This window comes from Carcharodon carcharias, chromosome 14, assembly GCF_017639515.1.
Source record: "Carcharodon carcharias isolate sCarCar2 chromosome 14, sCarCar2.pri, whole genome shotgun sequence".
In the NCBI taxonomy this organism is placed as follows: domain Eukaryota; kingdom Metazoa; phylum Chordata; class Chondrichthyes; order Lamniformes; family Lamnidae; genus Carcharodon; species Carcharodon carcharias.
In genome coordinates, this window is record NC_054480.1 from 29,979,612 (window position 1) to 30,006,376 (window position 26,765).

Genomic DNA, 26,765 nt, shown 5'->3' on the forward strand with positions numbered 1-26,765 from the left:
TGTCTATGACATCTTTTGGTAATCTCCACCTATCGCTGGCCCTCTATCCAGCTCTACCTGTCCCACCCACCTTAAACCAGCTTATATTTCACCTCTTTTCTATTTTTCCTTAGTTCTGATGAAGAGTCATTCAGACTTGAAACATTAACTATATTCGTCTCCACAGATGCTGTCAGACCTGCTGAGCTTTTCCAGGTATTTTTGTTTTTATGCTAATATAAGACATAGGTGACCATGTATCATTGACATCAGTGTTAGACTCTTGAGACAAAAAGGTTGGAACAGAATGCCCAGGAACAACATGCCCACTCTGTAACCTGTTTTGATGTAGTACCAATAAACAAGTGTTAAGCCGATACCAGAGTATGACTACAGTCTGTCTAGCAACCAAACACCATATCTAGCCACAGACAAGAAGGACCATCTCAGAATAAGCAGCACCTAGTGTTGCCAGAGGAATAGGAAGAAAAGCAGTACTGCCAATCTCAGGCCTGTAGTTGCTTGTTAGATCTTTGAGGCTTTTTTATAATATTCTTTCATGCGATGTAGATGTCGTTAACCAGGGCACCATTTATTGCCCATCCCTAGTTGCCCTTGAGAAGGTGGTGGTAAGCTGCCTTCTTGAACTGCTGCAATCCATGTGGTGCAGGTACGCCCATAGCCCTGTTACGAAGGGAGTTCCAGGACTTTGACCCAGCGACAGTGAAGGAATAGTGTAATAGTTCCAAATCAGGATGGTGAGTGGCTTGGAGGGGAATCTGACGATGGTGGTGTTCCCATAATTCTGCTGCCCTTGTCCTTTTAGATGGTAGAGGTTGTGGGTGTGGAAGGTGCTATTGACGAAGCCTTGGTGAGTTTCTGCAGTGCATGTTATAGATGGTAGACACTGTTGCCACTGTGCGTTAGTGGTGGAGGCAGTGAATTTTGAAGGTGGTGGATGGGGTGCCAATCAAGGGGGGTGCTTGTTCTGTATAGTTGAGCTTCCTGAGTGTTGTTGGATCTTTGAGATTAGAACCTTTTAGTTGGTGGTGGATATCAGTGACCAGAAGGCCCACATTAGATGCAAATCTCCTATGGGGGACTAAAAGATTAGATGTAACTCCCTACCCAGACCCTCTGATTGATGGGGTCCAAGGGAGGGCCATAGACCTATGATTTGCTGGAAGTTTCTGTGCTGTGGTATTCAGTGAGGGTTATTCCACAAAAATGAGTAGCAGTCTAAAAATGTCCGATCCAACCTTATTAGCATGCCTACAAAACTCCTGTGTCTACTAGGCCTGGCCTGGCTTCTACCCCATTTCTTCCCAGCTTCCCAGAAGCCCTCAAAAGGAGCAGAAATCTGGCAAATGGAATCATTTTCCTGAACTGTGCACCCAGAGAAATGGATGTCCCCAATAGGCAAAATGCAGAAAACTCACTGTCAATTCAGATAACCTGCCTCTGGAGCAAATTGGTGAGACTTCCTTCAAGAAGGGGTCTTCCATAATATCCATTGGATTCTCAGCTTTTTTGAAGAGACCTAACTGCATTTAATTTTCATGTTCAGCCAGCGGAAACTGTTCTCTATAAAATGTTTACATTTTAATTGTTGGGAGAGAGCCAACAGTCTAATTGCAACCTCAGATGTAGACTCCTGCCATGTCCTTTAATACTAAATATTTTTCTTTGTTATCAACACTGTAAACAATGTTAGAAACATTTATAAAGTATAGAATAGCTCATTCTCAGAACATGAAATCTGTCTATTTGCATTATTTGAACTTGGACTTGAATAGACAACTGAATGTGAAGCTAATCAATTTAGCACCTGAATCAAAGTGGAAGATAGCTCCAGTTGATGAGTTGAAAGTACAATGGACGGAATAGTCAGCTAGTGTTTGTTGTAATTTTCCTAAACAATAAATGTTGGCCTATCATCATAAGCAATTAAAAATTCTACCTGCCAGTCTAATGACTATTTTTTTATTGTTTCAAAGATCTATTCAATAAGGCTGGGATAATTTATTCAATAATGAGGGAAGCTAGAATACAATTAACCTGATCCTAGCTCTGAGATTTCATTACATGGTTCTGATGGTAGTTTATTAATGACATTAATCGACAAAGCCAATGGGGAGGTTGATGACAAAAAAGTTGCAACACTTAAATATTCATTCATATTGACCCCAGCTGTGAAGCTATTACTAAAGTGAAATGCATAGTGCACGATGACATATTTTTCAGAAAGCTTACAGAATAATTCAAACACAACTGGCAATATTGTTTCTCTTGACAGCTCCTTATCCAGAATTAATACATGAAATGAATTATGCACTTAATGTAAGAATTTACAAGAAATTATTATATGAAATCTCTAAACTGATAGTCTTAATAACATTTGAGGAATCTTTATACTATTTCAATATATATATGATTTAAATATAAATTATATGTTTTGAACAAGCACAGAAAACATGAATTATTAACAGAGCAATGTCTTATTCTTTTCTTAAGTCTATTCCAGTTATATTTCTACCCTCACCAGTTTGAAATTATATTTACGGCTGGAAGTTGTTCACAGCACCAGTGAACTGACCTTGCTACAATAGATATAATTTGGAAACAAGCCTTTGTTGTTCCAACTGACATTAGGGAATATGTATAATTTTACCTTTATGAGATTAAAATAATGGAAATGAATAGATGATGTAGGAGGAGAACATAGCAGACTTCAAACGTCTGAAGATGAATTCAAAATAAACTGTTGTTTACATGCTAATAATGGTAATTGAATGCCATAATATCTTTCTGCAGTATACTTATGAGAAATAGGGATTTGGCTGCTGCATAATCTTTCAAAGTATGAAGCTACAGAATGAAATAGATTTCCAGTATTATCTTTTGGAACAACTATTATTCTACTCTAACCCTACCTACTCACTCATGGAGATATTTTTCTTTCCAAATATGAAGAATCTCACTCAATAGAATTTATCAAAATAATTGATGGATTGAATAAAAATATATGAACTTGAAGAGTTAGCATGTGGACGTGATTGTTATATAATAGATTTTATGCATTATTTGGTGTCTCCAGTAGTAATCGCCTAAAAAAATCATTATAATTGCAGAATATTCAGCCCATCAAGTGCATTATAAATTTCAAGCTTGGCTGTAAGCGGTATAACATTGAAAAAATTCAATGTCATCTAATTAGGGTATCAGATTGTTTGCTATCTCAATGTGTTTACTTTATTTTCAGTGCACATATCATTAAGTCAAACAAAATCAGATCAGCTAATATTTTGAAGTGAACTCCATTATTCTAACTTTAAAAAATTATTTCTAATTTTTGTAGGATCCTTTATGATGGTAAACAGCTCTGGGCGAATATCAGGACAGAAGGCTCATCTCTTATTACCTGTATTAAAAGAGAATGATACACATTGCATTGACTTTCACTATTTTCTGTCAAGCAAAGACAGATCAAGTCCGGGTGCTTTAAATGTCTATGTGAAAGTTAATGGTGGACCTCAAGGAAACCCTGTGTGGAATGTGTCTGGGATAGTTACTGAAGGATGGATTAAGACAGAACTGGCTATCAGCACATTTTGGCCGAACTACTATCAGGTAAGTTTGTATGAATAATAGGTATATGGGAGTAATTATATGGTATTAACAGTCTGTTACTGAGAGCTTGTGTGCAGGCTAAGTTACCAGCATTACTGTGTTATCAGTTTAGCCTTCAATGTTGTATGGAAACAATGTTTCTTCATGAAGGCAAGAGGGGATAATGTAGGGAGAGAGACTTTTGGGCTATTCCAGTGAGACTTCTAGCAACTGGCTCAGAGCAACATGACAAAGATTTCTAAGCAGTTCGCCAACATAGTCCCTGGGTTTCTGTTGGTTTGTGGTTGAGGAAAAGGAAAGAAGATAATGAAATATAATTATACTTTACCCTCTAAAAACTAAATTGGAGCCAACACAAAGTTGACCCTGCCCCACTGGTGACTTGCACAACTGATCCCAGAGCATGTGAAGCAACATAATTAATTCAGGCATTGCTCATACCAGGATGGGCATATCTTGGATGCAAGTTAGAATGGGAGTGGTACAAGAAGCAATGTGACAGCCATGGGAGCAATTTATTGAAAAGTTTAGAAATTGTAGAAATATAAGAGGGCCAATTTCATTTCTGCTGCCTGTAGTATTTTTGAGTGTTCCATGCCAAGAACCAGGCCTGCAAACAGTGTGGGCTTTTCTTATGCCCAATTATTGAGCTGGGTTTTGACATTTTTCCAGTGTTGAGTTGGGATAAAGGAGTCATTGGAAATCCAGGAGGTACTGTCATTCCATTGACCATGCCTATTTATATAGTATATGTAACTATCATACTCCACCACCATCCAGTCCATGAAAATTACACTCTCCGCTCTGCAGGGTGGAGGCCCAATGTTTCCACGTCCCATCAGATTTCCTGTTTCAAATATGTATCCAACACTCTTTTTAAAGGTAACATAGCTTTTCCTTCTACCACTATTTCTAGTCGGCTATTCGATATCCTAACAACAGTCTGTTTAAAAAAAAGTAAATACATTTTTCTAACAATTTTCTTCATTTTCTTGCTGATGGTCTTAAATTTATGCCCACTAGTCGTCACATCATTGATCAGTAGAAACAAATTTCCTTGATTGAATACCTCTGACAGATCGTTTATTTATTTATCTATGGCCTACAGCATAGATTCTACAGAATGATATCAGGCCTTAAAAGGCTAAATTATATAAACGGGTATTCTCGTACGTTTAGATGGTTAATCTAATTGAGGGAATGATCTAATTGAATGATAAAGGCATGCAATAGGATAGATACACGAGACCTATTTCTTATGGTGAAGAATCCAGAACAAGAGGATATAATCTTAAAAGTAGAGCTTGGCTATTTAGGAATGGAATCAGGAACACTCTTTCACAAATCTAGAACTCTCTACACTAAAATGCTCGGATGAATCAATTGAAATTTCCAAGATTGAGATTTTGATTAGGTAAGGTTAACAAGTGGTGTGAATCAAAGAAGGTTAAATGAAGTTGAGGTACAGATCAGCTGTGAATGGTGGTACAGGTGTGAGAGGCTGAATGGCCTACTATAGTTGCTATAGCTTCCTGAAGTAACCTACAGTCCTCTTCAAAATTAATCATGCTCTGTATTTTGGTGTCATTTACAAACATTAATGTTGTTGCCCCAGTAATGAAGTCAAGATAATTGATGCAAGATTGCAAAAATACAAAATTTTGTAGGTAGATCTGTACAATATCATTATACATTTTTATAAAACCTAATAGGCTGCAATAAAAGGCAAATATAAAGTAATGTGTTGTGTTGATCAGTGCATTAATGTAATGGCTTATATGGAAATAAGTGATTCATATAGCACTTAACTTTCAATATTAGAGTCCATTAATTTTAGGACATATTAAGGAATAGGGATTTAATTTATTCATCACTGATTTTATCATTTCAGGTTATTTTTGAATCAGTTGCTTCAAAGGGCCATCCTGGATACATTGCAATAGATGAAGTTAGAGTACTTGCTCATCCTTGCAGTAAGTAATCGTATGAAATATGCTATAAAAACACTTCCGATAAGTGCATGTAAATTAATGATTTACATTTTTAAGTACAAATACAAGTCTATTGCTCAGCAACACTGGCCTGAATTTTACCACAGGCCTGCGGGTGTGCGCCCAACATGCCGGAACGCAATATGACACGTGATCCCGACGTCATCGAGCCTTCATGCGATATTTCGTTCGGCGGGCACACACCGGAGTCGGCTGCATGTCTACCCTTAATTGAAAGGCCTATTAAGGACCTAATTAACTTGAAATTTATGCTGCCCGTCCAACCTAACGGTTGGCAGGCAGGTGAAATGGCCAAGCAGCCTTTACATTTTTTAGGAAATCTAATCCACGAGCAGAATGAGGTTTCCTAAAGCTATTACAGATTAAATAAAAACTTTATTTTAAAATTAAAAACATGTCCCATCTCATGTGACACAGTCACATGAGGAGACATGTTTCATTGAATTTTTATTGTATTTATTAATTTTTTTCAAGAAGTGCTTCAATCTCCCTGAGGCATGGAGCTACCTGAGAGAGATTGAAGTGCTCTTTCGCACGCATGCACAAACTGCGCGACAGGTCTGCTCTCCCTCTTCCCCCCGCCCACACAGGTAGTGCTCAACAGTACCACTCGCGATCCATGCAGGGCGGGCCTTAATTAGCCTGCCCACATGAAATCGCAGTGCAGAACCAATCATGGGTGGCAGTCAGCACCCCAACTGCCTCCGCCCCCTCCCACGGAGCCTGCCTGACATGGGAAAAATTTAGGCTACTGAAATTTACATCTGGTTATTGTCTTTGTGGCTGCAATCTATGGATAGATATTTTTGTTAGATCACTACAATATTCTGAAACCTATTTATAAAATATTAACACTTTCTTATAACACCCCATGGAAATAAAAATAAACCTGGATTGTGTGGTCAGCCGCAATACAAAGGCACTCACCACTGATCTTGAAGGAAGCCTCACTAAGAGATCTAGCGATCTCCATGGTGAGAACTTTATCTTCTCGTGCCATGCAGCAGATTATAGCTTAGTTTAGTAGGGATTCTCAGCGTCAAGCTTAAGTGATGTCAAACTGACCAAGCAGCCAGTCACATTAAAGTCACAAACAGCCAACCAGGAAATGAAAAATACTAAAATCTAATATGTTTTTTTTAAAACAGGCACAGATCAAAATAAAAATTGGGACAGGTATAGAGTTAAAGTTTAAGCTAAAGTATCATGAATACATTTTAAAAAATAAAGATTCAAAAGATGTACTTTCAAATGTTCAGTAAAAAAATTAATCACAGTGGAGACATTTAACAACATTTCACAAATATAAAATTATATTTTCAGGGCCAGATCAGTTGTCCAGCAGTAGTTGTTACTTAGTTCATCAGTAAAAACCCAGTTACGCCTAGTTGGATAGGGCTTAACTTTTTATAGGCCATGATTTTTCAGTCGGTGTGTGGGGGCAGGCCCGACATGCCAGCACGTACAAAGATGTGCGATGACCTTGGGCATGTGTCCTGAGGTCATCCCACTGTTTCATTTGGCAAGCGTGTGCCGGAGTTGGCTGCATGCCCATCGATAATTTATAGGCCTATTAAGGCCATTAACGAATGAATTGATGTCAAGTTAACACTGCCCATCCAACCTTACGGTTTGCATGCAGGCAAAAAGGCCAAGCGGCCTTTACAATTTTTAGGAAAACTCATCCACGTGCGGGATGAGGTTTCCTAAAGCTTTCATAAATTAATAAAACGTTTTCCTGAAAAGGAAAAAGGATGCCCCATCTCATGTGACAGTCACATGAGGGGACATGTTTCATTAAATTTTCATTGATTTTATTTATTATTTTCAAAAGCGCTTCAATCTCCCTGAGGAGATTTCACATGCACGAAAGAGCACTGGCCCTGAGTCTCCCTCTTCCCCCTGCCCGCACAGGAAGCACTGAGCGCTACTGCTCATGTATTATGCTGGGAGGGCCTTTATGTGGGCAGTGAAGAGTCGTTCGCGGGTTGCAGTCTGCTCTGCAACCGCCCCCACTCGCTCCCGCCGAGCCTGCCCAACGCAGGAAACATTCAGGCCATTGAGTTTCTAACAGTACTCTGAGGGTGCAAAAGAGGAAGTTTTCATCAGATCAGTTGATTTTACGAATTGCTCGCTTTGAGGGGCTTGGGATTCCACAGTGCAGCATGCGTTAGAGCACTGAAGGGCAAACCGCAACTTGAGGATCTCCGTGTTAATCTGCGCTTGTGCTAAATCCTGAAGTTGCGGTCATATAGTGAGAGGTAATGATGGAGTCCTCTGACAGTTCACCTTCAAAAACCTTTAAATCCTGGGAAAAAAAATTGCTCAGCAAGCTTCTCTCTATTTTGACAGTACAGAGTCTTCAGCATTTTGTCTAAGGCGGTAGTCACCTATTTGCTGTGGAATTTTAGTTTACTAGATTAATTTAGGAAAATCTTTCAAATTATGTTTAATTTGGGCTAAAAGCTTCTGACATATAACGCATACTAATATCAATCTCCCCATTATGGATGGTTTTAAAACCACTGTATCACGGCAAAGCTCATTGGACATTGGTTAAGTCCGAGGTGATAGGTGAATAAGCCTTGGTAGCACACAGGATTTGTATTATATTTAATTTCATGAAAAGGACTTGGATTTACTGTTTGAAAGTGAGGTAGTTCACTCTGAAGCAAGGGTGTTAAATAAAGGAAATTATGAAGGCATGAGGGACAAATTGGCTGAGGTGGATTGGGAAAATACATTAAAAGGTATGACTGTACAAAGGAAATGGATAGTCTTCAAAGAACTATTACATAGCTTAACAGCACCTATACATTCCTTCAAGGTGCAAAAACACAAAAAGGTCAGTCAACCATGGATGACAAAGAAAGTTAAGGATTGTATAAGATTAAAAGAAAAGGTTTATAAAGTTGCCAGAAGTAGTAGTAAACCTGAGGATTGGGAGGTTTTTAGAAGACAGCAAAGGAAGACCGAGAAACTGGTAAGGAAAGGGAGAAAAGAATATGAATGCAATCTAACAAAAAACATAAAAACGGACTGTAAAAACTTCTATAGGTATATAAAAGGAAGCATTTGGCTAAGACAAATATGGTTCCATTACGGGCAGAGTCAGGAGAATTCATAATGGGGAATAGAGAAATTGCAGGAAGGCCAAATGATTACTTTGTGAAGATACAGGGAATCTCCCAAATTTAGAGCTCCAAGGGACTAGGGAGAATGAGGATTTGAAGGAAATTAGTATAAGGAAGAAGGTTGTATTGGAGAAATTAATGGGACTGAAAGTTAACAAGTCCCCAGGACCTGATATTCTGCATCCCAGAGTGTTGAAAGAGGTTGCTATAGAGACAGTGGATGCATTGGTGATAATTTTCCAAAATTCTGTAGATTTTAGAGTGTTTCCTGATGACTGGTAGCAAATGTCACCCCACTGTTTAAGAAGGGAGGGAGAGAGAAAACAGGGAACTATTGACCTGTTAGCTTTACATCAGTAGTTGGAAAAACGTGAGAATCTATTATAAAGGATGTGATAAATGGATATTTGGATTGTAATGATCTGATTGGACATAGTCAGCATGGATTTGCAAATGGGAATTCATGTTTGACGAACTTGTTGGAGTTTTTTGAGGATGTTACTAACAAAATTGATAAAGGAGAGTCAATGGACGTAGCATACGTGGATTTTCAGAAGGCTTTTGATAAAGTCCCCCACAGGAGGTTGATTAGCAAAATAAAAGCAAATGGGATAGGAGGCAATATACTGGCATGGATTAAGGATTGGCTGACAGGCAGAAACAGATTAGGAATAAATGGGTCATTCTTGCATTGGCAGGCTGCAACTAGTGGGGTACCGCAAGGATCAGCATTGGGCCCTAGCTGTTCACAATATATATCAATGATTTGGATATGGGGACCAAATGTAATATTTCTAAGTTTGCGGAAGATACAAAGTTAGGTGGGAATGTGTGTTGTGAGGAAGATGTAAAGCGTCTACAGGAGGATTTGGACAGACTTAGTGAGTGGGCAAGAACATGGCAGGTGGAATATAACGTGGAAAAATGTGAGGTTATCCACTTTGGTAGAAGGAACAGATGCGCGGAGTATTTCCTAAATGGTAAACAATTAGAAAGTGTAGATATAGAAAGGGACCTGGGTGTCCTTGTCCATAAGTCACTGAAAGCTAAAATGCAGGTGCAGCAGATAATTAAGAAGGCTAATGGAATGTTAACCTATATCGCAAGAGGATTTGAGGACAGGAGTAGTGACATCTTGCTTCAAGTGTATAGAAGCTTGGTTAGACTGCACCTGGAGATGTGTGTGCAGTTTTGGTTCCCTTACCTCAGAAAAGATATTATTGCCAAAGGTTCACCAGACTTGTTCCAGGAATGGTGGGGCTGTCTTATGAAGAGAGATTGGGAAACTGGGCATGTATTCTCTAGAGTTTCAAAGAGTGAGAGGCGATCTCATTGAAGCCTACAAAATACTTAAAGGAATAAACAGGGTAGATGCAGGTAAGATTTTTCCCCTGGTTGGGGAGTCTAGAACCAGGAGACACAATTTCAAATTTCAAAATTACACAATTTCACAATTTCAAAATAAAGGGGAAGCCACTTAATATTGCTATTACAGAGACTGGTTGAAGGATGGACAGGATTGGCAAATAAACGTTCCAGGATTTAGATATTTCAGGCAGGATAGAGAGGGATGTAGAAGAGGTGGGGGAGTTGCACTGCTGGTTAAGGGGAATATCACAGCTGTACGACAGGAGGACACCTCAGTGGGCTCATGCAGCGAGGCAATATGGGTAGAGCTCTGGAATAGGAAGGGTGCAGTCACAATGTTGGGGGTTTACTATAGGCCTCCCAATTGCTGGTGGGAGATTGAGGAACAGTTATGTAGACAGATTTTGGAAAGATGTAAAAGCAGTAGGATTGTTGTGGTGGGTGATTTTAACTTTCCCTGTATTGACTGGGAATCGCTTAGTGCTAGGGGTTTAGATGGTGCAGAATTTGTAAGGGCTTCCTGAGACAATATGTAGATAGTCCAACTAGGGAAGGGGCAATACTGGACCTGGTATTAGGGAATGAACCCGGCCAGGTGATCGAAGTTTCAGTAGGGGAGCATTTCGGAAAAAGTGACCATAATTCAGTAAGTTTAAAGGTACTGGTGGGTAAGGATAACAGGAGTCCTCAGGTTAAGGTGCTTAATTGGGGGAAGGCTAATTATAACAATATTAGTCAGGAACTGAGGAATCGAGACTGGAGGCGGATGTTTGAGGGCATATCAACAACTGACATGTGGGGGGCTTTCAAACGTCAGTTGATAAGAATTCAGGATCGGCATCTTCCTGCTAGGATGAAGGATAAGCATGGCAAGTTTCAGGAACTTTGGATAACGAAGGATATTGTGAGATTAGTCAAAAAGAAAAGGGAAGCATTCGTAAGGGCTAGAAGGCTGGGAACAGATGAAGCCTGTGGACAATACAAAGAAATTAGGAAGAAACTTAAGCAAGGAGTCAGGAGGGCTAAAAGGGATCATGAAAAGTCACTGGCAACCAGGATTAAGGAAAATCCCAAGGCCTTTTATACATATGTAAGAAGCAAGAGGGTAGCCAGGGAAAGGGTGGGCCCACTCAGGGACAGAGGTGGGAATCTGCGTGTGGAGCCAGAAGAAATGGGAGAGATACTAAATGAATACTTCTCATCAGTATTCACCAAAGAGAAGGACTTAGCGGTCGATTTGTCTAGGGAAGAGTGTGTAGATAGCCTGGATCATGTTGAGATCAAAAAAGAGATGTTAGGCATCTTGAAGAATATTCAGGTGGATAAGTCCCCAGGGCCAGATGGGATCTACCCCAGAGTACTAAGGAAGGCAAGGGAGGAGATTGCTGGGGCCTTGACATAAACCTTTGTATCCTCACTGGCTAAGGGTGAGGTCCCAGAGGACTGGAGAATGGCCAATGCTGTTCCATTGTTTGAGTAGGGTAGCAGGGATAATCCAGGAAGTTACAGGCCGGTGAGCCTTACGTCAGTGGTAGAGAAATTATTGGAGAAGATTCTTCGTGACAGAATTTACTACCATTTGGAAGCAAATGGGCGTATTAGTGAGAGGTAGCATGGTTTTGTGAAGGGGAGGTCGTGTCTCACTAACTTGATCGAGTTTTTCAAGGAAGTGACAACGATGATCGATGATGAAAGGGCAGTGGACGTTATATACATGGATTTCAGTAAGGCCTTTGACAAGGTCCCTCATGGCAGACTGGTACAGAAGGTAAAGTCACATGGGATCAGAGGTGAGCTGGCAAGATGGATACAGAATTGGCTTGGTCGTAGAAGACAGAGGGTAGCAGTTGAAGGGTGTTTTTCTGAATGGAGAGCTGTGACTAGTGGAGTTCCGCAGGGATCAGTGCTGGGACCTTTGCTGATTGTAGTATACATAAATGATTTGGAGGAAAATGTAACTGAGATAATTAGTAAGTTTGCAGATGACACTAAGGTTGGAGGAGTTGCAGATAGTGAAGAGGATTGTCAAAGGATACAATGGGATATAGATCGGTTGGAGACTTGGGCGGAGAAATGGCAGATGGAGTTTAATCCAGACAAGGGCGAGGTAGTGCATTTTGGAAGGTCTAATACAGGCAGGAATTATACAGTAAATGGCAGAACCCTTAAGTGCATCGACAGGCAAAGGAACCTGGGTGTACAGGTCCACAGGTCACTGAAAGTGACAACGCAGGTGGATAAGGTAGTCAGGAAGGCATATGGCATGCTTGCCTTCATTGGCAGGGGTATTGAGTATAAAAGCTGGGAAGTCACGCTGCAGCTGTATATAACCTTGGTTAGGCCACACTTGGAATATTGCATGCAATTCTGGTCACCACATTACCAGAAGGATATGGAGGCATTGGAGAGGGTGGAGAGGAGGTTTACCAGGATGCTGCCTGGTCTGGAGATTATTAGCTATGACGAGAGGTTGGAGAAATTCGGATTGTTCTCACTAGAGCAACGGAGATTGAGGGGCGACTTGACAGAATTTTACAAAATTATGAGTGGTGTGGACAGAGCAGATAGTCAGAAGCTTTTTCCCAGGGTAGAAGAGTCAATTAGTAGGGAACATAGATTCAAGGTGAGAGAAGAAAACTATAGAGGAGATGTGCGGGGCAAGTTTTTTACACAGAGGGTAGTGAGTGTCTGGAATTCGCTGCCAGAGGAGGTGGTGGAAGCAGGTACGACAGTGGTGTTTAAGAGGCAGCTTGACAAATACGTGAATAGGATGGGAATAGAGGGATACAGACCCCAGAAGTTCAAAATGTTTTAGTTGACTGGCAATATGATCTGCGCAGGCTTGGAGGGCCGAAGGGCCTGTTCCTGTGCTGTACTTTTCTTTGTTATTTGTTCTTATGAGGAGAACCTTCTTTACTCAGAGGGTTGCGAATCTTTGGAATTCTCTACCCCAGAGGGCCGTGGAAGCTCAGTCATTGAGTATGTTTAAGTTGGAGATTGATAGATTCCTGATTAACAATAACTTAAAGGATTATGAAGATAGTGTGGGTAAAAAGCATTGAAGTGTTCAATCAGCCATGAACGTATTGAATGCCGGATCAGGCTCAACAGGCTGAAAGGCCTTCCGCTGGCCCTATGTTAGTGGAGGCCAATCATCTCAACCCCAGGACATTGCAGCCGGAGTTTCTTCAGGCAGTGTCCTAAACTCAATCATCTTTAGTTGCTTCATCCTTCTCTCCATTCTATGGTCAGAAGTGGGGATGGTCCCCATTGATTCCACAGTGTTCAGTACCATTTGTAACTCCTCAGGTAATGAACCCATCCACTCATACATGCAGCAAGACCCAGACAACATTTTGGCTTGGATTGATAAGTGACTAGTCACATTCGTGCCACACAATTGCCAGGCAATGACTATCTCCAACAATAGAGAATCCAACTATCTCCCCTTGACATTCAAAACATTATCTTCATGAAATCCTGCACTCGCATTGTTCTGGAGTTTTTCAGTGACTCGATACTTAGCTGGATCAACCATATAAATACTGTGACCACAAGATGAGGTCAGAGGCTGGGAATTCTGTGTTGTATAACTCACCTACTGATTCCCCAAGGGCTGTTTGCCATCTACAAGGCACAAGTTAGGCTTGTGACAGAATACTCTTGCTTGGATGATTATATTTCCAACAACATTCAAGAAGTTCAACATGATCCAGGACAAAGCAGCTCACTTCATTGGTACCTGATCCTTCACCATAAACATTCACTCCCCTCACCACCAAAGTACAGTAATAGCAGTGTGTACCATCTAGCCGATGCACTAAAGCAATTTGCCAAGTCTCTTTCTACAGCACTTGCCAAACCAGCGACCCGAGATACCTAGAAGAACAAGGACAGGATGCACATGGGAACACCACCACCTGCAAGTTCCACACTGACTGGGGAATATATGATCATTCCTTCATTGTCGCTGGGTCAAAATCTGGAACTCCTTGCCTAATAACACTGTGGGTGCACCTACACAAGGACTGCAGCAGTTCAAGAAGGCTCCTTCACAATGGCAATTAGGGATGGCAACAAACACTGACTTTGTCAATGATGTTTACATTCCATGAATTAATTTTTAAAAATTCAAGAGTAATTAATTCAATATTTTGGATCAAAAATATGTTTCAATACAGTTGGAATGAATGTTAATATGAAGATAACTTTAGGGGCAAATGCTGACCTTGCAAGAAGTATTTCAATCTATTTAAGTTTATCTTTGAAAGACAAAGGAAGGGAAACTGGACATAGGCAATGATGCAAAACGGATGGTATCACTTGGTATATCCAATATGTCTAATCAATTCTATTGGCTTCAAAAGAACTGTATATCCTCCAACAGTTTCTCTGTCTATTTTGCATGGTCTCCCACATCTAATTTCATCCTCATACTCTACCAATAATATTTCCAAGGACTTTGTGGTATCACTTTCTCTGTATTTTTTGTATAAAGCGAAATCAATCTATTTAGATGCCATGCTCGGGAGGTTTTGTTTTCAATCTCCACCAAATATTTGCTGAGGCAGACCCTAGGGGAGCCAAAAATATAAACAGCTTGCGATCTGTCTCTGAAGAAAGTTGTTTCATTGCCAACTGAGTCCCTATCGACAGAGTCTCTTGCTGCAACCATATTTGTGCAATCAAACTTCATGGCTGGTGGATCTCCTGATAAGTTGGATCAAGACTCCCAATAATACTCTTAATTTTGGTAATAGAAACTTTTGGCTCAGAGAAGATAAGCTAGAAATTTTGCTTTTATTCAGCAGATATTGGGAACTTAGCAGAAAACTATTTTGCAATAGTTATATTATTTAACAAACAATTAATGCCACAATCTAGATTGAGAATTTGTATATGACAATAAGACCATGAGCAATGGAGAATAATAACCTTCACAGGACAGAGATTCAGAGCTAAACAAAATGAAGACAAAACCTCAACTTATTATCTCTACCACTGATGAATACGAAGGAACACAAACATTTTAAGAAATAATGTGTCCATAAACCACCACTGTAGTGGGAGGCAAAATCTATTGAAATAAATAATGACAGTGTCGACATGGCAAGAAATATTTGATCATGCATGTTCAGTTATTTAGATTAAATGAAGTAGTTAACTGGCACAAAGTGAAAACTAAACACTAATCTTCCTTTAATTAGCTCATAGAAGAAAGCGGAATATATGCCATCGATCAAAGGAAACCACTATCTGTAAACAGAAAGTATTTAATATTATTCATATGTACTTTTAGGGGACAGATTTTCAACTGTTGGTCATCCAGTTCTTATCTGAAAAATGGATGACCAGCAATTGAAAATCGGAGAATGGGGCATCTCAATCACCCCATTAACACCTTTTAATGCAATTTCCAGGCACACCTGTAAATGGGTGAGCAGTGTGCCCATGTGAAACATAAGATCATAAGAACATAACAAATAGTAGGTGCAGGCCATTCAGCCTTCAGGCGTACTCCATCATTCAATGCACCCATGGATGATCTTCTACCTTAACTCTACCTTCCTACATTATCCTCATAACTTTTAATCTTTATCTTGAATATACTCAATGACTGAGCATCAACAGCCCCCCAAAGATCCACAGCCTTTCTGAGCAAAGAAACTTCTCCTTATCACAGTCCTAATTTTTTCTTCTTCATTCATGGGATGTGGGCTTTGCTGGCTAGGCCAGCATTTATTGCCCATCCCTAATTGCCCTTGAGAAAGTGGTGATGGTGAGCCACCTTCTTGAACCACTGCAGTCCATGTGATGTAGGTACACCCACAGTGCTGTTAGGGAGGGAGTGCCAGGATTTTGACCCAGCGGCAGAGAAGGTACAGCGATATATTTCCAAGTCAGAATGATGTATGGCTTGGAGGGGAACTTTCCAGCTGGTGTTCCCATACATCTGCTGCCCTTGTCCTTCTAGATGGTAGTGGTCGTGGATTTGGAAGGTGCTTTCTAAGGACCCTTGGTGAGGCCCTGCAAAGCATCTTGTAGATGGTGCACACTGCTGCTACTGTGCATTGGTGGTGGAGGGAGAGAATGTTTGTGGATAGGGTGCCAATCAAGTGGCTGTTTTGTCCTGGACAGTGTCCAGCTTCTTGAGTGTTGTGAGTGCTGCACTCATCCAAGCAAGTGGAGAGTATTCCAACACACTCCTAACTTGTGCCTTGTAGATGGTGGGACAGGCTTTGGGGAGTCAAGAGGTGAGTTACTCGCTAGAGGATTCCTAGCCTCCGGCCTGCTCTTGTAGCCATTGTATTTTTCCAGTTAAGTTTCTGGTTAATTAGCCTACATCTCATTCTGAGACTGTGACCCCTAGTTCTAGACTCCTTAACCTGGGGTAAACATTGTCCCAGCATCTCCCCTATCAAGCTCCTTAAGAATTTTATAAGTTTCAGTAAGACCACCTCTCACTCCTCTAAATTCTAGGGAATGTAGACCTAGTTTACTCAATCCCTCCTCGTGGGACAATCTGCTCATCCCAAGAACCAGTCTAATGAATCATCTTTGCCCATCCTCCAAGGCAAACATAACCTTCCTTCAGTTAGTACAAAACTATATATGGTACTACTGATGTGACCTCACCAAGACTATTCCACTCTCATACACTCCTGTCCCTTAGTTTGATTTCCTAACTGCTTGCTGCACCTGCATCTTTGTTATTCACATACAATGACACCCAGTCCCTCTGAATGCTAACACTCTCTAATCTCTCACCATTTAAAATATTATATTTTTCTATTTGCCCTTCCAAAGTGGATAAGTTCACACCTCCACACATTATATTCCATTTGCCAAGTTTTTGCCAATTCACTTAATCTGTCCATATCCCTTTGTATCCTCCTCTGAGCTTACTTTCCTGGATCAGCAAACTTTGACTTAGATTAAATAGCTGAGGCCCAAGCACTGATCCTTGTGGTATCCTACTAGTAACAGCCTGCCAACTGGAAAATTACCACTTATTCTTAGACAGGAAGCAGATTAAACATTGCAAAATGTACCAGGGTGCTGATTGCAACTTTTGGGTACAAATGGGTAGGGTGTGCACAGTGCATGTTCTGTTAAATTGTACCAGTACTTCACCTGGACTGTCATGAAAAATCAAACCCATTGACAGTCTGTTTGAGGTCACTTTCCAGAATTGCATGCCCCATCAGGCCTAACCTAACTTAGTAGAGGAGCCAGGAAATTTCACACTGTCCCAGAACCAGCAAGCTCCCATATAGCTGTAGAGGCATGTTAATGAGGTCCAGGCCTCAAAATACCTTTGAATTCATGCTGTCACCAATGGAAGACCACTCCATTGACTTTCAGTTTTCAGTGTGACTTGAAAATCACTCTGATATCCAAATAAATACACATTTTTTTCAAAAAGTAGAAGCTCTGGTTCCAGTTTAGCTGCAGGATTGTAATATTGGGCTAAATTTTAGAGCCCACTCCCCCCCGCCTCCACCCCCCAGAGGTGCGATGGCAAGTGGGGCAGGGCAGGGGTCATAAAATTGGGCACCATGCTAGTTGCCCCAATCCCAGTGCCTACCTTCTCCCCCCACCCTACTGCGATTTTACCAGCAGAAGGGGGAAGGCATGGTGATATCCGCTCGCCCCTGGGTGAATTGAGTCCCTTGTGGCCAATTCACGGCCACTGTGGGTGTGGAGTCACCTGTAGGCCAGACCAGGTATTTATGGCAGATTTCCTCTCCTGAAGGACATTAGTGAGCCAATTGGGGTTTTATGGCAATCAAATTATTTTGTGGCAATTATTAATGATACTAATGTTTTATTCTAGATTTATTAATTAACTGAATTTAAATTCCAGCAACTGCCATGGTGAGATTTGAGCTTATACCTCCAGAGCATTAGTAGACTAATGGATTACTGGGCTAGGTATATAATAGCCAGCAGATACCATACTGCCCTTTTAGCATCCACTGACTCAGTTGACTCAGTGTCTTCAGGATTTAAATGCTAAAAGTCCGGAGCTTTTTAGGGAAGGGGTTTGGCTTGCCAGGTGAAATAGGTTCACTCTGATCAATGGTTAACCTCAATATCTTCATGCTGCTCATCCCAGTGAATTTTTGAGGAGCCTTGCCATGCTTCTTAGAGCAGGTTGGCTGTGGTTAGGAACAAGGGTAAACACATCCATTCTCATTACAGTCGCTGTATTTCAAGTCACCAGCCTTATTTCCCATGCTCCTTCCCATTTGCTTGTTTTTCTAAATACGCTTATAAATGGATGGCCTCCACTCGATCAACATGCAATTTTAAGGACACTGAAACCAAGTAGGAAATTACGCTAGATACATTGGACTGATCAACCTGGACAATCACATGGCATAAAGCAACTTGTTAGAAATCATTTACTGGAAATTAAATCACTAATATTATTACAAGAATTGTGAACCCCTGCAATTTTTTCTTTCTCTGATTTTCATAACCAACCTCTCAAGACCACAGAATACAGTGCTATAGGCAGATGTGACTTCTGATACACTGACTGCTCTTTGTGTATAAACCAGAACAGCAAACGCTGGCAAGTTGCATGAAACTGTGAGGCACTCTAAATTATTTGACGGCCATCAATTTCAGACAACGGAAGACAAAATTGAGACAGAAGTGATTCTTTGAAGATGAAACAATTTTGTGTTCAAAACAATAATAAAATCCACAAGAAATTTGACAAAGCTTCTGAAGTAGGCTGTGTATTTCATGGAAATGCCTTGTGATGTCTCACTTGGGTTTGGAAGTGCAATACATGTGAGAGAACTGAACTATCTGTCAAGCAAGCCCATAAAATGGAACAAAAGCTATTGACGGGCCAGATTTTATGCTTCCCTGCCAGCGCGTTCAAAGGTGGGGAAAGCACATGGCCAGCAAGTGGCCTTCCTGTGCTGCCTACCTGCCCGCCCCCGACCTTGCTGAAATTTTATGGGGAGGGCTGTTGGTGGGAGGCGACACTGGAAGGTCACGCTGCCAGAAGTTTTCTTACTGGCCCATTACTGCCACTTCATGGGGCCTAGGGTGACCTTCTCCCTGACATCCCAGGAAACTGCCTTAACATGGATAAACACAAGAAAAATCCTGCAGTGACCCGGATTCCATCGAATTCATTTGCATGCAGTGGGTGGGAAGCAGTAGCCAGTGCTGTGAATTGGGGTGGGGAAATTCTGATCAAGATAGAATGGCAGCAGTAGGCCTCAATGCCCAATGTTTTTGTTATTCTGTGTTGTGATGCCAATCAATGTGACATCACAGAGGAAAATTCCAAAACATAATGTCCCAGTACTAAGGTGCCTTCAAAGAAGAGGGAAAATGACAAGCCATTCAACATTCTCAATTAATCGAAAGCTCCCACCTACACAACTGCCAGCCAGGAAATTTAGTAAATGAACTTGTTGAAAAGCAATTAATGAGCTTGTTGCTATGAAGAAGTTCTTGTATTGGTCAGTGTCCCACTTGAATCCCTTCAATGGTGACAATAATGAAAGAATGTAAAGGTATACATGCCTGTATGTCAATCCAAGGGCATTTAGCAATACTAATGCCAAATTAGAGATGATGTTCTGCCTGAGCCAGCATGGATGCAAAGAATGGATTTAATGTGTATCAGATGAAGAAGAGTTTTCTGCTAACTACCTTTAGACAAAATTTGGAAGATATGGGGCATTATTCACGCATTTTAGAATCTCTCCAACTCCTGAGGAATTTCAGAGAAGGCTTCACAAGGCACTTAAAAAGGGTCACAGTCGTGGTGGACAGTATTTAGACTTGCGATACAGGATCATAATTGGAAACCAAAAGCCCATTGAAGAATTGCCAACAAATAGATAAGAACTGAACAAGATTAACATGAAGTTTTAAGAGTAGGATATAATATATTTGATTTAATGTCTGTCTGATTATGGAGAAAAACTAAATTCTGCTAAAGCTGAAGTAGTAAGATGCCTTTTCTCAGTAACAAAACAAGGAATTGTTGGAATCACTAATTATTTGTATCAGTTTGCTTCAACATTATCACAGGTAACTAACGACCTGCTTTGTGAACAATGAAGAAAGGAATTGAATTCACAAAAAGACTGTCACTATGAGAAATGTCAGGATGCAGTTAGAAAAATATTATATTGCAAGTACCAGCGCTAAACATCAATAAAATTATAGCTTTATAATACGAGGACATGGTAGCGTAGTGGGTATGGGCCTAGACTAGCAACCCTGAATTTAAATCTCACCACAGTATGCGGTGATAATTCAATTCAATAAATCAGGTAATTTGAAAGCTAGTACCAGAAAAAAGAAAATTGACCATAAAGGCCACTGAACTGGCCCATTCGTTGCCTCCAGGGACAAAACTACACATGACCCAGTCTCCATGCGGTTGGTTCTTAGTTATTGTTTTACCAACTGATTGCTTGTAAACTTCCTAGTGAATTTCATTGTAAAATCAATTAGTTATAAAACAACTGTATTGCTACATAATTCAAGACAGATGAGGAACAAATGCAGCCCTGGCAGCGTTATGTACATTCCAAGAATCTACTTTTTGGAAGAGTTCAAGAAAGTCAACTCCTGGCTTAGATCTCAGAATTATTACTTGCTCAAGTTGAAAGAATTTTTCACCACTTGTAGTTCAGACAGAATGGGGAAGAAACTGGACCTTGTCATGCCCATCTTTTGGGCAAAAAGTTTGATTAGAGGGAATCAATTTTGGATTACAACGACTTGCCGCAATCTCCCCAGAGGTGCGTTGGATGGTAAATTGGCAGCTTGACTTCCACTTGTCCAGGGTGCTCACCCGAAACAGCTGTACGGCATCTTGAAAATACAAATCAGGATCAACACCATTTTTAAGGGCCCCACTAGAAATGATCAAATGGGCATAAAATGTACCTAAATGAGTGGTCTGATCAGAGCTCTGGAGTGCCGATGATAACCCACCAAAAGACAAGTTAATTTCTTTATACTTTTGATTTTGTAGGTCCAGGAGGAACATAAATATTGTAGCTATTCTGGATATCTGCTATTGTGAGCAAAAGCTTGTTGTCCCAGCTGTGTTTTTCCATATTGGAGATGAACATACTAGATAGAAGGGTATTGAAGCAAAATTGGGTAGTTGTGCCACACTGTATAAGAATAGAACAGAAGCACAGCGTTCGCATAAGTACCATATTAAGATTCGAGTTTATTTTGTGAGAATTTGTATAGTGATCCGCTGGCCTTTGAGCAAGTTGGATGGACCCATACATGTTAGGATGCAGTATATACTACAAACTATTTCCAGAACAGAAGAAAAGACCAGGACCAATAATCAATGAACCAGTAAACCATGATTCCAATGTCATTCTGATGGGAAACAAAACCCTGTCAATAGTATTTGCAAGCCATTTTCAATATTGGTGCAACTTGTTTCTAATGTTAAGTACAAGAAGTTCCCTGACTGTTGCTTATGATGTGAAAATATTTGTATGATTGATAGCAGTCATGTAGTTGAATCTAATGATCACTCAATGCTGCACATTTGAAGCTTTGAAGTCATTCCTAGTTTGTTATCAAGTGAACTTGTTAATAAGTGTTACAGCTAGGATGTTATAAGAGTAGGAAAATTGTCCAGATTTTTTTTGCCTCTATATACCTAGGTACCATAGCTTTCTCTACTGTATTGATTATTGGGACTGAGAAGTCTACCAATAATAACCTCCGGATCTAGATTTATCATGCCAGAAGATTGTCACACTTCCCTTTTAGTGGTTTATTCTCCAGTAATTCATTACTTTTTATTTTTCATTCTATGCATCAGCCAGCAATCACAGTTTTCTACATTATCTCATTTTGCCATAGCAACAAGAAATTCTTACACAAATCTTCTTGTTTTCCCCGAGATCATGCTATGCTTGCTGGGAAATGACATCAAAATTTTGAGTTAGTTTTTGAAGTAAATTATTTTAATGTTAAAAAAATACTAATATATTCTTAGTACAATTCCTCCCACCCCCTGCAGTAACTATTATTCTGGCAACCTGACATCAGATTGTTGTTATAGCAACAGGAAAATTATTAGGCTTGTCCCTGTTCTCTGATTGCTTAGATGCCCTATTGGGTCTGGTTAGGAGTAGGTGGCTGATTTTGAATTTTGATCTATAATCAGACATCAACTCCCAGCATGTCTACCAGTCTTCACATCAACATAAATATGTACCACATGGATATTTTAAATTCATTTTTGACATAAAACACAAATTGTCTGTTATCATTTCAGAGATACATAAGACACTCTGGATAATTTCCAACTTTACTAGCTAGGCTGTAATTTGGTGGGGAAAGTCCGCCCCTTTTTGTGTAACCCAAACAATTTTGGTTCCATTAAAGGTGTCCAAGAAGCAGTCAAAAATGACCCTTTTTCTTTGCTTATCTTATTTATCATCGCTTCAGAGGATGAACATGTGTGTCATCTGGGGTGTTTGGTAGGGTTCCGATGGGTTCCTAGGTGACTGCTAAGGCCGATCTGCTCCAAAAAGGTTCTGCTGAAAATAGGACAGGATACCGCAGGTGATGGATTAGTTTTTACTTCCACACAGTTGTTAAAAAATGGACAGCAGAATGTTGGCTGTGCTATTTCAGTTCATATAAAATTCGGTAAATAACCAGTGGACGAGTAAGCAGCACAGGCTGCTTATGATGCCTCTTGATGTTGCTGTATTATGAACCTCTCTCCAGCTGCCAAAATTTATTACCATCCTTTTTGATATTTTGACTGCAGTGAAATGCTGAAACAGGAATTTTTCTGATTTACCCTTGTAATATTCAGCTGCGTATCTTACTAAAGTATGCGGAGCACCATTCCTCTTTGTGTTCCCAGACAGGCAGCGGTAACGAGGTCTCCATGATTTTGCCGACATTCTCATTAAGTGAAAGCAGAGGGGGTAAAAAGGATAAAGGCACAAAACGGAAAGTGGGAATTTGGAGAGATGTAAAGTGACTTACAGAAATGAGGAAAGGGTGAGAATATCTCTACGCTGCAGGAATAGCTCAGAACATTCACATAGAATGGGTAGGAGGGGAGCTTGGAATAATAACAATAATCTTAGAGACACAGAACATGCGGGAGGAATGAATCTGAGAGCTGCGGTAGACAGGCGTATCTCAGAAAATTGAAGAGGAGTCAATGACATGGAGAGGAGGTAAATGTGAATCTCCGAAAAGCAAAGATAAACTAAGATTCCAATGATATAGAACAAGTGAGGCAGAGATTACCCTGAATGCATGGATTGTGTGAGGGCAGGGGAAGGTTTTCCCATCAAGCCCATGTTGTTTTCAGAATTGTGGAACAATCGGCAACAAGACTTAAGAGTAAATGATGATTTTCACATTTTAATAAGTAAATATTACCCTGGAAAGGGTGATATGACATGACAAATTTTATTTTGTAATAACATAATTGTTGCTCAGCTCCTCTTCATTTGTACCCTGTGAGAGACAAGGCACGTTGCCAAAATAAATAGTGTAGCCTAGATCTAAACTAAGATAGACTTTGTTTATCTATTGTATTTATATCCATTACAGCCCTGATATTATCTGCAATAAGGAACTAATGAATTTGTTTATTTTGCTATCATAACTGAGACTATCACCCATATATTTTCAATTTATTTTAAATGGATGTATAATTCCATTAAAATAGCAGAAGCAATTTTATATGAATACAAACATTAATATAACTATGGTGTGATTTTATTGGTTATATAAATTTCTATTTCTCTACATATTTTTATGACCTTTTAAGTATTTTTGAAAAACTATTTCATATTCTACTTTTGTCCTTTAAATGTAATTTTCCTTCCATCGTCCTTTCCACCCCATTAAGTTCCCTTAGCAGCCCAGTTTTGTTAAAACTTTAAAAAAGGTGGAAGACTGGGTGAAAATTTGGAGTTAGATTCAGCCTGGTAGTTTTAGGCTAAACTTTTCCCCTGGTGATTTCCTCAAGATCTTGAGACCCTGGCATTGCAGCCAGCAATGAATGAATGGAGCTCACTGTTCATTGAAGTTACAATTGCACACAGGCTTTGAATGGAGGTGGAAGTTGCACCGATTTGGAGCTGCATTTTATGCGGGGAGGGATGGGGGGGGGGCACTATTGCTGGAACCCCCACCACCCCCTCTGACACACATTACAAAAATCGGATTCAAACTGACTGAATTTCAAACAAGGCCGCAGTGCTAACATGCAGGGGACAGCCTAAATGAGCGGAGAGTGGGACTTGCGCCCCTCAGTGCATGCAGGTCCCAAAAGAGAAACGGACCATGGACTAAGTAGGTCCCGGGCTTTATAGGGCAAGATGGGATCAGGCACCCTAGGGAGGAGGGTATAGAGGATGGGGGGATGGGTTTTGGAGGCCAGGCAGGGAAGTACAAAGGGGTGTATCATCATGCTGGGAAAGGGTCCCCAATGTACACAGGGCACCCCCCACAAGATATACACACCTTTCCTTCCTGCGTTTTAACCAGTTGGATAAAAAAAAACAGCCTTCCCACCTGCCCATACGTAGGCAGCATAATGTTTGGGTCAGTTGGCTTGTTAGCAAGCTCAATTTCCCATTAACTTTTTAAAAAATGGTGGGCATGCTGCCAAGTTCATCACACACCTGCTTACTGTTTTATGGGGACCTGCTCAGGGGTGGGTGGGAAGACAGTGGCGAGCCACCCATCTCTGAAAACACACCCGGAGGGGGCTGTAAAATCCAGCCCTAGCAATCTAAAACTGCACAGCATCCTCCCAACTTCCCCACCTTCTATTCCTGCAACAAGGGATCTAGGACCTTTGTAAGCAGAGCAAGCAACAGCTTGTGTCTCTTTAACCAATGAGATTTAAGAACCCTTGGTGAGAAAACCCATCTGAACCAGGCAGTGCACATTAGAACAGTTAATTCAATGTTAACTCGATGCCAAATCATGGACAGAAAGTGAAAGAAAAAGTGGGAAAGAAAGCTGGAGTGAAGAAAGAGAAAGGGCTTTAAAACTTATTATTTTTTAAAATCCCCAGCAATAATTAAAATCTAAAGGAAGAAGACATCACACTTGTAAAAGTTAATTTTTGGTGCTGGATAGACTGTGTGGCAGTAATTAAGCATTATCGCAAACTTTAACATTTCACTTACACTTGAATGGAGAAGCCCAAACATTTTTTGACGTGTTTAGCAGATATCTATCACTTAAGAACCACAACATCACACCATTGCATCTGTTTGACTGAAAAGCTTCTCAGTGAGATACAGTTATAGTGAAGTTTCCAGAGGACCAAGGCAAATTTTACAGCAACTTCCTGATTTCTGTATTTAACCACACAAATGCAGTCACATGAAGTTGCAGTTTGATTTACTTTTTAATAACAATGTTGCTGATACACTCATCGTTATTTGCACCGTAAGATCGGGGCAATCAGTTTTTTGTGTTACTGGTTTGATATTTTTAAATCATTGATTTTTAACTTGCGCTCAATTGGGAACTTCTTTGGGATTTCTACTGATTAGCCACTGTACCAATTAGTGCATAAACAGGGGTCCTGGCAATCTCCACTGGTTATGGTGGCCAATTGGGAGAATCCCCAAAGAAATGCCAAGCAAATATTTTTGGCCAATAAGTTAACTGTAATGTTGGGACTACCAACTGATTAACCTTGTAACTTTGGGAATTGTTCTTCAGGGAAAGCCCCTCATTTTCTCCGGCTTCAGAACGTGGAAGTGAACGCAGGACAAAATGCCACATTTCAGTGTATTGCTGGTGGAAAGTGGTCCCAGCATGACAAGTTATGGTTGCAGGTTTGTATTTTGTTTCTTTTTTTCCAGATTTTTAAAAACCTATTTCCTTTTTCTGATGTTTAAACTTTAGTGCACTTCAAACAATTGCCTGTAGGACCTGGAAAGGAGCACGTAGCAGTGATGCCTCTTTGTGCTATTTCTCTTTTGCTTTATTCTCTTATGTGAGGGCAGGTCTGAGCAACAAAGGGGTATAATTCAGCAAGTAGTGCCATTAGATCTTCCTCCATGTTGAAAAATATCTATTTTATTCGGTTGCTCAAAAGGGAAGAACTGTTTATTGGCCCTAATAAATGAATTTGACAAATGTACTTGCTATAGTGGATCCATGATAAAATAATGCCTTTCTACTCTTCAAAGGATTTTTAGAGATTTTCTCCTATCCCATGGGAGGTGAAATCAGAGGCTTTATTGTGGTTGGGGGGAGGGGTGGAAATAACATTGAGTGGAATTGGAGACCTGATAGGAGTTGGGGGGAGCCTGAGATGATGAACTGGAGGTCTGTTGGGGTAGATTGAGGGTCGGGTAGGTTGACTGAAGGCCTGGTTTGGGTGGAGCAGGTGGTAGGCCCAAGGGGCATTCTCCATTCCGAGTGGCCAACTCAGGAATGATTCATATAAAACAAATTTAAAATGAACCAGCCCCTAATTCAATAAAATTGAAGTTGATTTGTGTAAATATTTCACCCACCCCCTCATTGTGGAGAGGAATAAGCTTTACCAGAATGTGCATCATCCCAAGAATGAATTCCTTTTAACTTCAATTCTTAAGTCAGTCACTTCCATGCC

The 26,765-nt window shown here is 40.4% G+C and overlaps 1 protein-coding gene across 1 annotated transcript in view; it reads left to right on the forward strand.

Annotated features, from left to right (window-relative positions):
* ptprt (protein tyrosine phosphatase receptor type T) overlaps nt 1–26,765 on the forward strand; it is a 1,444,026-nt gene that overhangs the window by 590,898 nt on the left and 826,363 nt on the right. The window contains exons 3-5 of the mRNA XM_041204432.1: nt 3,338–3,609; nt 5,501–5,582; nt 25,865–25,980. Coding sequence (XP_041060366.1) covers nt 3,338–3,609; nt 5,501–5,582; nt 25,865–25,980 — 470 coding nt within the window. The remainder of the gene's footprint in view (nt 1–3,337; nt 3,610–5,500; nt 5,583–25,864; nt 25,981–26,765) is intronic.